General features: G+C 44.6%; 1 protein-coding gene across 1 annotated transcript in view; it reads right to left on the minus strand.

Annotated features, from left to right (window-relative positions):
* Positions 1 to 14,233, minus strand: part of Myo7b (myosin VIIB) — an 86,372-nt gene extending 72,139 nt beyond the window's left edge. The window contains exons 1-2 of the mRNA XM_046463676.2: positions 14,090 to 14,233; positions 2,398 to 2,439 (exon numbers count right to left, since the gene is read on the minus strand). Coding sequence (XP_046319632.1) covers positions 2,398 to 2,415 — 18 coding nt within the window. The 5' untranslated portion in view covers positions 2,416 to 2,439; positions 14,090 to 14,233. The remainder of the gene's footprint in view (positions 1 to 2,397; positions 2,440 to 14,089) is intronic.
* Between the last annotated feature and the right edge of the window lie 1,696 nt (positions 14,234 to 15,929).

Below are 15,929 nucleotides of genomic sequence, written 5' to 3' on the forward strand. Positions count from 1 at the left end.
AAGGCCACTCTCACTCCTGAGCACCTGGTTCTCAGATGCCTTCACACTGACATCTACCAAGACAGGCAGCTCTTCGGCCCACTCGCTGGCATGAGCAGGGCTCCCGTGTGCCCACCTGCCATGCTTCTCTTCTCCTAGTAGGAGAGATGGGCTGGAGGTGGCTTGGTGCCTTGTAGTGGAGTCATCAAGGACTCTCCAGCAGCGATACCTGGGGTTTCAGCCCCAGTGCAGTTCCATCAATAGACTTGAGGCTCCTCCCATTGGCAGGGACTGATGGTTGGTGCTGTATTTCTCCTAGAAATGCCCCCCTACCTGGGTGCTCATTCATGAGATCTCTTCCCTGTCTGATAAGGAATGGGTTGACTGCACTGTGATTGTCTGTCATTTAGGCCCCCTAGTTTGTCATATTTTCTTACGGCAGCCTGATCAAACTAATAGAAAGTGCCTTTGAAGTCAGACAGACCTGGTTTTTAACCCCTACCCAGTATCACTTGGATTTTTAATGACCCTCAAGTGTCCATGTGTTGGAAGCTTAGATCCCAGTTTGGTGCTACTGGGAGGCAGTGGGAACCTAGTGGGGGATTCTGCCTTTTATTTAGCAATCACTTGGGCCTCTGAAGGATTCATTGATAAATAAAGATGACAACCCTCCCCTCAAAGAACTTGCAATCTTAGAAGACCGAGGGAGCCTGCAGTTGTGATTATGAGTAATACAGCCCCAGAAGGTGTCTTCCCAAACTCTGCTTGAAGTTAATCGTGCAGACTAACGTCTGTGCCACTTGGAAGACATTCCAGCTGATGCCTGCCATGGCACCTTCCTTGGTGAAATAGGTTTGGCTTTGCCTTGTGTTCTGATTTAGATCTGGAACGTCCCCCCCAAGTTCATGTGTTAAAAGCACGGTCTCCAATGCAGCAAGGTTCAGAGGTGGGTGTTTTAGGCAGTGACTGAATCCTGAGAGCTTTGACGACCCTAGCAGATTAATAATCCACTGATAGCTAGATAGTCTGCAAGGAGGTCTCACTTATTTGAAGGAAGCAGGTCACTGGGGGTGTGCCCCGGAAGGGGGGAAGTAGGTCACTAGGGGTTTATCTTCTCCCAGGTCCCTTTCCTATCTCTCTCTTTCTCTCCTTCTCTCCTCCTTCTCTCCCTTTCCTGGCTACCATCAGCTAAGCAGCTTTCTCTGCCATGCCTTTCTGCCTTGGATCCGGCTGAACCTCCGAACCTGTGAGCCAAAATAACCCTTTCCTCCTCTAAGCTATTCTTGTGACACATTTTGATCACAGAAATGAAAAGCTGATGAAGACAATGTGTTTATCCTGATTTGAACTTTACACAATGTATATATACAGGTATCAAAAACCACGTGGCACCTTGTAAATATGTACAAATTTTGTTTTTATGCATCAGTTAAAAATAAGTTTAAAAATATCATGATCTAGTACAGTGCCAAGTCTAATGTTTGCAATGCGGTAACCAAAAGCCCTTGCAAAGTTTTAGACTGCAGGAATAAATGGATGAATCACAGATGAAAACGGCCTCATCTCCAGTCTGTAAAATTTAAAAACAATAACCACCAACCCTCGCTGCCCATTCAGAAGGTCAGAAGCTGCCAGGGCCCAGTCCTAGGAGCCTTGGGGCTCTTGCTTGGTGATGGGGCCCCTCCCAGCAGTGTGGATCCAGCACCTGGGGAGAATGGCTACTGTGTGTGGGAGAACAGTGTGTGCATTTTTCTTTTTTTTTTTTAAATCAGAAAGGACTTTGCAGCACTATTCAGGGCTTTGTGGGGCAGAGGCAGAGGTGGGAATCTGGGGAGCAGGGAAAGATGCCCATGTTGGTTTGGGGGCCCCAGCTTCCCAGCCTCCCAGCTTCTTCTTGCCATATACACTCCATTCCAGGTGGTCTGAAGGCCTTTCCCAACTCCCTATAAGGGAAGTTTCTCACTGTCTGTTGATTCAAGAGTAAACGAAAAGTTTCCCTGTTTCCTGAAGGCAGAGTCATCTCTTGGCCACTGAAACACAGATATTTGCTAAAAGGAACATGATGCAGAGTCCAAAGTGGTGACTTGACCCAGGGTCTGATTCCCACCCTGTTCCCTGTTTCATAGTCGACTGTTTTCTCTGGGTGAGATCTTAGAGTGTCATCATGAGACAACAAATTTGAAATCCCTTTTTTAAGCCCTACATGTAAGAGGGATTACTATGCATGTGGCTAGAAGCTTTCTAAAGTAAACTGTTGTCTTTTGATAATAGATTCTATCTTGTTCCTCAAACTCCCTTATCTGTGGTACTTTCCGTCTAGGTCTCTTTGCCTTTCTTCTTCATTCTTTGGAAGTGGTTCAGCTCAGCCTTGGGTAACTTCCACAAATAATCCCTCGATTGAATAAATGCAATTCTTACCAGCCTGAACACCGACATCCTGGGTCAACAGCTCCACACAGCCTGTATGTAGAGAGAAAGCAGAAGGTCAGTGTGTCGTGTTCCCCGAATGTGGAGCTCCCAGAGGGCAAGGGCTGTGCATGGTCATCAACCAGTTCCTAAATGTCTGGATCATTAAATGGCTCTGAACAAATGGATACATGAGTCCCATCCCATCCCAGGTGCAAGATTATGCTCTTTCAGCCTCCACTGTCTTGCCCCTTTATTGAACGACTATTTTGTATTCATCTGTGGACTTGACAGGGAGTGGGGTGGTGCCCTGTCATCCAGAGCACAAATGTTGTCTGGTTGGATATCCATGACAACCAGTCATCACCACATCTCCTGGGAAGTGCTCAGCTAAGCGGCCACCAGAGCAACACGCATGTCACATATGTGTAAGCCTCAGAGCACTCCAGAAGGTGGGTGTCTCCCCATTTTTCACATGGGACTCAACAAGGAAAGATGGCTCAGTTAATGAGCACACAGCTGGGAACCGAACTCAGATCTGCTTCATCTCACAACTTCCTGGCACCTGGCTGCTCCAGGTGCTTTGAGAGCCCATGGGCAGGCCTGATTAGCAGCCAGCAGGTGGAGGAGGTACCCAGAGCCTCAATCTGCCTGATCTGAAGAAGATGGCCATCACCCATGACCCTGCCTTGAGCACTGGCACCTTCCCTTCCTCACACTGACAGTGTGCGGCAGGTGCTGGCTCTGTGGTATTCATTGCCCTATTTTCTGCACCTACCACAGCCTGCCCCACACTTAGTAATATATGTCCCATGAAGAGGCACATGAGACCCCTCAATATTATTATTATTTTTTTTCATCTTTTTTATTTGTTTTAATTAGATACATATGACAATACAATGATCTTGACATATCATACATTTGAATCAGATGGGGTATAATTTCTCATTTTTCTGAGTGTACAGGTTGCAGAATCTCATTGGTCATGCAGTTACGTATATACACACAGCAATAATAAGGTCTATTTTATCCCTGGATATTATTTTGATGGTGGCTTTGAGAATGCACAGTAGCGGAACCAGCTCTGAGAACAGATACCTTCATCCGCATATTACAGGAACGTAGAGACTAAGAAATGCTGAGACTTTATCAAAGCTGTCCAACTGATATTATGGTTTGGATCTAGAAATGTACCCCCAAAACCTCATGGCCCCCACGCAGCAAGATACAGACATGGGGCTTTTAGACAGTGATTGGGGCTATAATCTCACTAATGTGTTAATCCAAAATGGATTAATAATTTGAATGAACTAGTGGGTAATAATTTTAGGTAGATAGAACATGGCTGGAGGAGGTAGGTCACTGAGGATGTGGCCTTGGAATATATATCTGTCCCTTCCCCTGTCCCGCTCCTGTTCCAAGGTGCCATGAGCCAAGCAGCTTGCTCCCCCAACACTCCCTTCTGCCATGATGTTCAGCCTCACCTCAGACCTAGAGCAATGGAGTCAGCCGGCCAAGGACTGAATCTCTGAAACCATGAGACAAAATAAACTTTCCCTCCACTAAGTTGTTCTTAGGTATTTTGGTCACAATGCAAAGCTGAGTAATACAATTGGTAAGTGAAGAAACACAGTCTTCTCCCCAACTTCGACATTCATCGACAAGACATAACAATAATAAAACTTATATGCTCCAAACAATGGAGCATCTATGTTCATCAAACAAACTCTTCTCAAGTTCAAGAGTCAAATAGACCACCACACAATAATTCTGGGTGAGTTTAATACACCTCTTTCAACACTGGATAGATCAGCCAAACAAAAGCTGAAAAAAAAAGAAACTATAGAATTCAATAAAACAATAACTTAGATTTAACTGACATATATAGAATCCTTCAATGAATGAAGACACTTTCTTCTCAGAAGCACATGAATCCTTCTCTCAAATAGACTGTATATTGTGCCACAAAGCAACTCTTAGCAAATATAAAAAAGTAGAGATACTACCCTGCATTCTATCAGATCAAAATGGAATGAAATTAGAAATCAATAATAAAATAAAAAATAAAAGCTACTCCAACACCTGGAGACTAAATGCTACTGAATGAACAATGGATTGCAAAAGACATCAAGGAGGAGATTAAAAAATTCTTAGAGGTGAGTGAAAACACTGATACAACACATCAATCTCTGGGACACTATGAAGGCCGTACTAAGAGGAAAATTTATTGCAGGGAGTTCATCTCCTAAAAAAAGAAAAAGTCAACAAACAAATGGCCTAACATTACCTCTTAAAGCCCTAGAAGAAGAAGAACAAATCAACACCAAAAGCAGTAGAAGACAGGAAATAGTTAAATAAGAGCTAAAATCAATAAAATTGAAACAAAAGAAATAATTGAAAAAATTGACAAAACAAATAGTTGATTCTTTGAAAAAATAAATCAAATTGACAAACCCTTAGCCATGCTAACAAAGAGGAGAGAGAAAACTCAAATTACTAACATACATGATGATAAAGGAAATATCACAACAGACACTACAGGAATACAGAAGATAATTAGAAACTATTTTCAAAACTTGTACTCCAATAAAATAGAAAATATCAAAGGCATTGACAAATTTCTAGAGTCATATGATTTGCCCAAATTGAACCAGGATGATATACATAATTTTAAACAGATCAATTTCAAGCAGTGAAATAGAAGACACCATTGGGAAATTATCAACCAAGAAAAGCCCAGGACCAGATGGACACACAGCCGAGTTCTATAAGACCTTTAAAGAAGAACTAATACCAATACTCTTCAATTTATTTCAGGAAATAGGAAAAGAGGGAGCACTTCCAAGCTCATTCTATGAGGCCAATATTACCCTGATTCCAAAACCAGGTAAAGATGCCTCAAAGAAAGAAAACTTCAGACCACATCTCTAGTGAACATAGGAACAAAAATTCTCAATAAAATTCTGGCAAATCAAATACAAAAACATATCAAAAAGATTGTACACCATGATCAAGTGGGATTCATCCCAGGGATGCAAGATTGGTTCAACATATGGAAATCAATTAATGTAATTCATCACATTAATAGACTTAAAGATAAGAATCATATGATCATCTTGATAGATGCAGAAAAAGCATTTGACAAAATATAGCGCCCTTTCATGTTTGAAATACTAGAAAAACTAGGGATAACGGGAACATATCTCAACATTATAAAACCTATCTATGCTAAGCCCTATGCCAACATCATTCTAAATGGAGAAAAATTGGAAACATTTCCTCTAAAAACTGGAACAAGACAGGGATGCCCTCTTTCACCACTTCTATTTAACATAGTTCTTGAAACACTGGCCAGAACAATTAGACAGAGGAAAGAAATTAAAGGGATACAGATAGGAAAAGAAGAACTCAAATTAGCACTATTTGCTGATGATATGATTCTATACCTAGAAGACCCCAAAAATTCCACCAGAAAACTTCTAGAACTAGTAAAGGAATTCAGCAAAGTAGAAGGATAAAAAATCAACACCCATAAATCAAAGGCATTTCTGTATATCAGTGACAAATCCTCTGAAAGAAAAATGAAAAAAACCTCAAGAAAATAAAATAAAATACTTGGGAATCAATTTAACAAAAGAGGCAAAAGACCACCACAATGAAAACTACAGAATACTAAAGAAAGAAATTAAAGAAAACCTTAGAAGATGGAAAGATCTCCCTTGTTCATGGATAGGCAGAATTACTATTGTCAAAATGACCATACTACCAAAAGCACTATACAGATTTAATGCAATTCCAATCAAAATCCCAATGACATTCCTCATAGAAATAGAAAAAGCAGTCATGAAATTCATCTGGAAAGATAAGAGACCCAGAATAGCTAAAGCCATCCTTAGCAAGAAGAGTGAAGCAGGTAGCATCACAATACCAGACCTTAAACTATACTACAGAGCAATAGTAACAAAAACAGCATGGTATTGGCACCAAAACTGGCTGGTAGACCAATGGTACAGAATAGAGGACACAGAGTCTAACCCATATAATTACAGTTATCTTATATTATACAAAGGTTCCAAAAACATACACTGGAGAAAAGATAGCCTCTTCAACAAATGGTGCTGGAAAAACTGGAAATCCATATGCAACAAAATGAAATTAAACCCCTATCTCTCACCATGCACAAAACACAACTCAAAGTGGAACAAGGACCTAGGAATTAAACCAGAGACCCTGAATCTAATAGAAGAAAAAGTAGGCCAAAATCTCCATCATATCGGATTAGGCTCCAACTTCCTTAACAAGACTCCTACAGCACAAGAATTAAAATTAAGAATTAATAAATGGGATGTATTCAAACTAAAAAGGTTCTCTCAGCAAAAGAAACAATCAGTGAAGTCAATAGAGAGCCTACAGCTTGGGAGCAAATTTTTACCCCTCACACATCAGATAGAGCATAATCTCTAGGGTATATAAAGAACTCAAAAAGCTAAACTCCAAAAAAACACAAATAATTCAATCAATAAATGGGCCAAGGAATTGAACAGACACTTCTCAAAAGGTGATATTCAATCAATCAACAAATATATTAAAAAAAAGCTCATCATCTCTAGCAATTAGAGAAATGCAAATCAAAACTACTCTAAGATTTCATCTCACTCCTGTCAAAATGGCAGCTATTTTGCATACAAACAACAATAAGTGTTGGCGAGGATGTGGGGAAAAGGTACACTCATACATTGCTGGTGAGACTGCAAATTGATGCAGCCAATATGGAAAGCAGTATGGAGATTCCTTGGAAAATTGGGAATGGAACCACCATTTGACCCAGCTATCCCTCTCCTTGGTCTATACCCAAAGGACTTAAAAACAGCATACTACAGGGACACAACCACATCATTGTTTATAGCAGCACAATTCACAATAGCTAAACTGTGGAGCCAACCTAGATGCCCTTTAGTAGATGAATGGATAAAGAAACTGTGGCATATACACACAACGGAATATTACTCAGCAATACAATAGAATAAAATCATGGCATTTGCAGGTAAATGAATGGAGTTAGAGAAGATAATGCTAAGTGAAGTGAGCCAATACCAAAAAAACAAATGCCGTATTTTTTTTTCCTGATATAAGGAGGCTGATTCATAGTGGGGCTGGGAGGGGGAACATGGGAGGAATAGACAAACTACAGATAGGGCAAAGAGGAGGTAGGGGGAGGAAGTGGGCAAGGCAGTAAAAAATGATGGTGGAATGAGATGGACATCATTAACCTAAGTACATGTGTGAAAAAGACATGAATGGTGTCAATACACTTTGTATACAAGCAGAGAGACGAAAAATCGTGCTTTACATATGTAATATGAACTGTAATGCATTCTGCTGTCATATATAATAAATTAGAATAAACAATTAAAAAACACAGGTAAAGACAAACAAACAAACAAGGCAGGGAAAAGCTGGGTGTGTGCCTCACACCTGTAATCCCATCCACATGGGAGGCTGAGGCAGGAGGACTGCAAGTTTAAGGCCAGCCCCAGCAACTTAGTGAGACTCTCAACAACTCTGTGAGACCCTGTCTCAAAATAAAAATAAAAAGGGCTGGGGATGTGGTAGCCCCTGGGTTCAATCCCCAGTACCAAAGGGGAAAAAATGTGGAGAGAATCTTAGCTGATCCCTGGCTCCTAGAGAGCTCTTCTGAGGTGAGTCTGGTCCCTGTTTCCACCTCATATGTCCCAGGGAAGTGTAGAACGAAAGACACAGAGGGGCATGGTCTTGCCTCTGGCTGCCCATTATTTCCTGCTCCTGGCTTCTCCACACCAGAAACTTTAAGCAGAAACTTAAGCTTCCCATAGTTCCCAGTTCAGTTGCTGTCCTCCCTCCTCACCAACCACATAGCATTTGACCTCCAACCACCAGGCTCTGCCTCCCAAGTGCCCCATGCTGGTCCTGCCAGATCCCAGGGCGTGGCCTGTCACATACCCCAGACTGCTGTTCTTCTGACCCCAGATTTCAGTGCCCTCTACTTCCCAGCAACTCCTCCTGGTCTTCCTGTGACACAGAGCAGCAGAACTGCTGACCTTACCCCCTCCCCAGTGCCAGCTTACCTCTGAGCAGCTGCTCCCTCATTGCATTGCTACTCCCTGGCCCTTCCAATTCTCCTCTGTCTGTCAGCCTGTTCCTAGCTTCATCTCTATTCCCACTTAGCCTGTACCTGCCTTAAATCTCTTTGGGGAAAAAGTGGTCCTATGATACCCATCAATGGGATACAAAAACAAAATACAATGAGCACACATGATGTGGAGCCCCCCGTCTTGAGAATAGTGGTTCTTCCCTTTAACTGACTCTTCTCTCACCTTGTAAGCTCCCAAATCTAGTGATTAAAGCCAGGGACTGGGTCCTATACCACTGAAGACAGCAGTCAGGGTGCTCTCATGGGCTGTACCTCCTCTTGACCTTCAGAAATGCCCAAGGGTCCTTCCTTGGACATTCATCAGCTCTTTTGGCAAAAAATAAAATAAAGTAAAAATTCTACTTCAGTAATTTCCCCCATTTGGGGAAGTGTGGAAAGACACAGAGGGGCATGGCCTTGACTCTGGCTACCCAGTGTTTCCTGCTCCTGGCTTCTCTACACTAAGCAGAAACTTGAAGCCCACCCACCTCCAGATCCACCAAGGCCCCATTTCTCTGGATTTCTCCAGTGGATGTGCCATGGGCACGTCCAACTCAAGGTGACTCCAGTGCTTCATCTTCTCAGCCCCCAAGCCCATGCCTGCGTTCTCTATCTCAATGAATGACATTAGCAACTACTGAAGATTGTTCTCATATCTTAATCATCATGTAATGCCTCTCTAAGCTTCCCGGGTAAACTTGATTCTTTTCATCTCTTCAAAAATCCGTCCTTCAGAGTTAGAGAATATCATGCTAAGCGAAGTAAGCCAATCTCAAGAAACCAAAGGCTGAAGGTTTCTGTGATAAGTATATGCTGATCTATATAATGTGGGGGGCATGGTATGAGTGGAGGAACTTTGGATGGGCCAAAGGGGAAGGAGGGGAGGGGGCATGGGGGTAGGAAAGATGGTGGAATGAAATGGACATCATTACTCTAGGTACATGTATAATTACATGAATGGTTGTACTTTGTGTACCCAAAGAAGTGAAAAATTTGTGTACGATGGATTGAAGAGCATTCTGCTGTCATGTGTAACTGATTAGAATAAATAAACAAACAAATCCATCCTCATCCCATTATCCAGTGATTTTTTAAAAATACTTTTAGTTGTAGATGGACACAATACCTTTATTTTGTTTAATTTTTTTTTATGTGGTGCTGGGGATCGAACCCAGGGTCTCACATGTGCCAGGCAAATGCTCTACCGCTGAGCCACAACCCCAGCCCTACCCAGTGATCTTTAAAAGATGCAAAAATGGACCACATTATGCCTCTCCATGCTAAGAGTGTGCCGTAGCTTTATGGCATTCAAGAATCCTCAGCATCATAGCCTGCCTGCCTTCTGAGTCTGTCTTCTATCTTACATCTTCCCCCTCCCCAGGATGCACTGAATTCCTTGAAGTTCCTGAAACACCCCACGCTCTCTCTTACCTCACTGTTTCTGATCATGATCTGAGTTTGGAGCACACACGTACCCATGTACACACACATATACCGTCATCCTCACACAGAGAAGCTGCCATTTTCTGCCTGCTTTTATATGTTATTGTGTATGTCTCCCCCATACCTGTGAATAGGGAAGAAGATGTCAAAAGACCTGAAAGCTAGACTGTGCCTTACTCATGGACGTGATTCAAAAAAAGCTTGCTGAATGATGGATGGATGAATGGATGGATAGATGGGTTGGTGGATAGAATAGAGGGATGGATGGGTGGATGAATAGATGGATAGATGGATAGATGGATGGTAGGTGGGTTGGTTGGTGGATGGGTATATGGATAGATGAATGAGTGGATTAACGGATGGATGGGAGGTTAGATGGATGCATGGATGGTCTGGAAGACTGGTGGGTAGATGAATGTATGGGTGGATGGATGGATGGTTGGATGGATAGGTGCTTCCCCTTAGGATCCCAGGAAGGCAGGTGAATCACTGATCCTAAGGGGAAGCACTGGTATATTTGAAAGTTTTTGCCTTTTAAGTGTGATATGCCTTCTTCCTATCCCAAGCCTCCTTCTCAAGCCCTAAGAGGTCTATGTGACTGAGCCCACAGGAGTCAGTGTCCCACCTAACCTCAGGAACAAGAATGGGTTGACCATCCCCCAAGGGGAGAAGGGTAAGCTGCTGGTTCTCAAAGCCCTCCACAGAGCTGCTAGCAGTGTGAAGCAACACCACTAGCACATGTTTCCAGGGTATCACTTAACTGGAATATAGGAGGAGTAGGGAAGAAGATGTCAAAAGACAAGTAGAGAGGTAGAGTTGTGGGGAAGAACAGAGTGTGGCTGGGCTAGGAGGGGGCTGTAAGGGGTCTGTGTGCTAGAAGGACAGGGTACCAGGTGGTGTGCAGATTCTTTGCCTAGATTCTCTCATTTAAGCTGCATAAGAGCCCTGTACTTTCCTTGGAGATATCCCACCTCAAAGATGAGGAGCCTGAAGTCCAAGAAGCTATGTCTCTTACCTATGGGATGCCAGCCCAAAAGGGGTACCTACACTGGGGGACTCACAATGCTTTGCTCACCAAAGGGGTACATGTGTTCTTTGGGCAGAAAGGACATGTGAAACTGAGTGACGGATGAGTAAACTTTGGAAGTTATTCTATGCCAGCTGCTACCCACTCCCCACAGCACCAGAGCTAAGGGTTCTGGGCCTGAAAGCCTCACCCAAGCAGAGCAAAGGCTGGCAAAATCTGGAAGGGCCACCACCAGGGGGAAGTCAGCACAGACCAGCAGGTGACAGTGATGTGGCCAAACCACCTGTATTCAGAGCTGACCCAGGCTATTAAGTGACCCCACTTGGGTCCCAGAGAGGGTGATTGTAAATGGTCAGCCTTGGAGAAAGGGCAGACCATGAAACAAAGGGCTGAGTTACACTCCAATCATTAGAAAACCATTTATTGGGCAGTTACTGAGCCAAAAGTTGCATATACAATATTTCCTTCAATGACATAATAATTATGTGTGGTATATAATTATTTTCTATATTCTTCCATATTTGGAAAAATTGAGGTTTGGCAAAACTAAGGAATTCACCCAAGGCCCTGTAGGCCTGCACCTTCCAATATAGTAACCATTAACGACATGTGTCTATTTAAATTTAATTTTAGTTAAAATTCAGCCCCTTACTTTTACTTGTTTTGCATTTCAAGTGCTTAGTAGCCCTATGCAGCTAATGGCTATAGTTTGGGGTAGTACAGAATATTCCTATCATCATGAAAATTCATTGCAATGGTTAGGGTTAGGGTTAGGTTATGGTTTGTCCCCTCCAAAATGCATGTTGAAATTTAACCCTTGTTGTGAGGTATTAAGAGGGTAGGAACTTGATCTGTCAATGGTGTTTGGAGGTAGAGCCTCTGGGAGGTGGTTAAGTAAGATCATCAAGACAGAGGCCCCATGATTGAATCCCTGTGGCATTATAAGAAGAGGAAAAGACCAGAGAATATACACACACTTCCTGTCTCTTGCCATTTGAAGCCCTATACCACCTCAAGACTCTGCCAGAGAGAAGGCCGCCACCAGATGCAACCCCCCAACCTTGGACCAGAACCATGAACCACAATAAACCTCTTTCTTTCGTAACTTACCCAATCTGTGGTATTGTATTATTAATAACAAGAAACGGACAAAGATAGAAGAGAGCATGTCCTGTCATTTCCCTAAACCCACATGTGATTCCTACCAACGATACCAGGCTGGACCTGTCCTATCTTTTCTCTGCATCTTTGTGGATGCCATTTCCGTCACCTGGAACATCCACCTGCTCTCCCCCACCACCACTAAGCCATACTTTCTTTTATAGGCTGCTTAGGTCCCTTCCCCTCTTCTGCCTGTCCTCAGCTCCGTGATTGTTTTCTTCCTCTGACCTCTTGATGCCCTGAATACTGTGCTCCTGGTATGCACTGGTCATTTTTCCTCTATATAGTCTCACATCACAGCTGGTGGTGAAGGAACATGATTTAAGCAGCTTGATTAACTTTGAAGAGATATCCAAGAGTCTAGAATGACATCAGATCAGAAATCTTGACTTCATCCCTAGCTTCACTTCAATACTTCTCCGTTTACTCCCTTGGTATACACGTGCAGAACGTCTGTGCTCTGCTGAGCCCTGGGTGGCTGCAGGGGATGCAAAAATCCTGAGGAGATCCAGCCAATGACCTCAAGGAGCTCATAGTCCAGTGACCTTGGGAAAGTCATTTTGCCGAACAACCTCAATGTCCTTTTCTGTGAAATGTAACATCATTCCTGCCCTTTCTCCTTGAACGGCTTGTTATGTGAACTGAATAAGCATGGAGAAAAGAGAGCCATTGTAAGACACACCAAATGCAGAGCTCTGTAAATGCACAGAGGCAACAGGGTGATGCCTCTCTCTGTTGTGCCCGCTCTCTGCAGGGGCCCACACTGAGAGAAGAGGGCACAGGAGGCCCGAAGGCAAATGCCTATGGAGTAGATCTCTGAGAAGCATCACATGAGTGGCAGGTGGTTGGGTATCCAGCAGGTCCAGAGAAATGGGAAAGGCTTTGTACCCAAAGAGCTGTTGAGTCGAGTGATTCTTAACAAGAGTTTGCTGGGGTGGGGCCGGGTGCAGGGAGGTTCCAGTCATACTGAATTTTCAAATAAAAAAACCCTGAACTAGCCTGTCGGTCAGAAGTACAGGTGACAGAGTTCAGGAGTCTTATGGATTAGAATGAAATTCAAGTCCATAGTGGTGAAGTGGACCTAAATGGGTGGCTTTGTCATGGGGAACACCTGTGCCCAATTTAGGGGATTTAGCATAGGGGCCCACACCTGCCGGCTGCCCGACGTAAGCCAGTCCTTCCTGACCCTGTATCTCAAATCCCTCCTCTGTGAAATGGGAATGGGATGCACACTTAGGCTGGTAGCTCAAGGAAGAGGCCTCAGTGAGCCCGTCTGTCCAAGGGCTGTCCCTCTCCTCAGCCACCTAATTCCCTCAATAACCTGACACCCCATCTGAGAAGGCTTTGAGGCCAGGCAGACCTTGTCTTGCCTCACCTTAGGGCCCTGGTCTCTCACGGTCCTCCGTCTCTGTGTCCATAAAATGGAAACAAGGCCACCAGAGCTGAGAGGACGCAGTGAGTCATCACCTATGGCACAGCTGGGGCCTGGTCATCAGTACCTGGGCTGTCCTTGTCCCTTGATTCTGTGGTGAGGTCTTCCAGCTGTGAGGAGGCTGTGAGCTGGGGCAGCCCAGCACCGGCCATTCCCCCTGCACCAGTGCCTGCTGTCCTTTAGCAGAGGGCCAGTACAGCTTCACCTCTTCTCCCTCCTCCTCCTCCTCCTCTTCCTCCTCTTCTGTGGCCTCCCAGGGTTAGCCCTGCAGCTCAGTGGACCAGAGTCCCCTAAATAAAGTTTCTGGTTTCCAGCCCTCTACCCCACAGACCTGCCCCACCCCGCTTCCATTCTGGGCCTCGGCGGAACCCAGCTCCTGACTAGTGACCCTCCTCCAGGGTGCTGAGGAGCCGAGCCCCTCCTTCCTTTCCCCCAGCTGGAAGTCCACACTAGGGGAGGATGGGGGGCTTACCTTGTCAGGACTGGGGTCAGTGCACTCCCTGGCCCTCCACCCTGGACAACCTGAAAGAGCCGGGAAAGGAGAGTGCCCGAGTTCCAGGGGTGTCATAGAGTAAGGATAAAGGAAGAGGCGGAAGGGCCCTAAGAGGAAATGGCCGAGCACTCTGGGCTCACGTAATTTATTACAGGACTTTGTCCTCTGTCTCTTGGCACTTCCACTCCCACACGCCTCCTGCAGCCCCAGCCTGCGCAGGGCCTTACAATGATCTGTTCTTCAGCAAAGCAGTGGATGCTGGCTTCCCTGGAGGCCCTCTGGGCCTGCGCTCTGCATCCCTGCTTCTGGACCCCAAATCCAGAAGGGGGCCAATCAGGGGATAATCCAGGGGATCAGCATCTCTCCAGGTATCATGAGAATGCCAAGTAAGCACAGGATAGGGGTTATGCTCCCAAGCATCCAAGCGCTAATTGTATTATACTATAAAATAGATTTTGTATTATAATACAAAATATAATAATAATATAAATATATATTTTGTATTATAGTATAAAATACATTTTGTCTTTGGCCCTGGATAACATAGCAGAGCTCCTAAAACCTTTAGAATTTCCTGAGTGGGTGCACAGTCTTTAGTTACTCACATTGAGCCTCTTTGATAACACTGGAGATTATGATAATGAGGTGACTTAGGTTGGGGTCCCTAGAGAGTCTCAGGGTGGAGATAGTCACCAGAAAGACCACGTGAGTACAATTGGAACTGTCAGTCTCACCTATTGACCTCTGAGGAGGTAAAATTCTTGAACAAGGTTTATTAGCTTCGAGATAGCTGAACACAAGGAGGTCCTTGGAAGGTGCCACCCGGAGAGGGCATGGGACTCTGTCCCCTCCCCCACACCTTGCCTCCACATCTCTTCACTTAGTTGTCCATCTGTAGTTTGGTAGAATCCTTTATAATAACTGGTCAATATAAGTAAGCATTTGCCTGAGTTCTGTGAGCCCAGGCCTAATGGAAACCAAGGAGGAGGAGGAAGATTTACAGCCTGTTGATCAGGAGTACAAGTGAGAGATGATCTGCTACTTGTGATTGGCATCTGAAGTGGGGCCTTTCTTGTGGGACCAAGAGCCCTCAACTTGTGGGATATGACTCTTAAGTCCTGATAGATATTGTCAGAGTCGAATGGAATTGCAAGATAGCCAGATGGGGTCTACTGGAGAACTGATTGGACATGTGGTCCTGTAAGTGTTCTTGGTTCATGTTCAAGGGTACACACACAAGGAAATGCCTAGGGTGATCGGGAAGTCTTACAACAGAGCTAAAGGCTGGAGACCAGGAGGGTGCTTGGGAGCAGACAGCAGAGGGTGGCTGGGACTTGCATGAAGGGGTATTTGGACTATGAGACAAATACGGTCACTCTTGAAGAGAAGTGTCAGGCAGTGTGCTCTGGGAGGGGCCAGAAGGATGGGTAGGCAGTCTCTGGGAGTGTCTATCCAGAGAAGGGGAGCCCTTTGAAGGCAGATGGATAGTAGGGGCATGGGAGATCCTGCCCAGCCATAGTCCTTTCCTTGGCTGAAGAAAGGCCTCATAATTGGCCAGTCAGGTTCCTTTTCTTTCCCAAGATTTGGGTGAGGGGCTTGGGCCCTGGAGGTAGAGATATAAGAGTGAGCTGTCATCTTTAGATAGAGTTGAGGTCAAGCTAGGTCAGTTCCCAGGCCTTTTCTGGGAACACTGATGAAGAGGTGCTGGGAAAGAAAATGGCAAAGTAGTCAAGCCACAAAGGTGGAGACCAAGTGGGCCCAGAGAGAGGCAGAGACTTGCTACCATAGACCCACTGCCCGAGAACTTCCGGTGCTCCTA

Source organism: Marmota monax, unplaced genomic scaffold, assembly GCF_021218885.2.
Source record: "Marmota monax isolate L192 unplaced genomic scaffold, Marmota_monax_Labrador192_F-V1.1 WCK01_AAM20220418_F8-fsc00034, whole genome shotgun sequence".
In the NCBI taxonomy this organism is placed as follows: Eukaryota; Metazoa; Chordata; class Mammalia; order Rodentia; family Sciuridae; genus Marmota; species Marmota monax.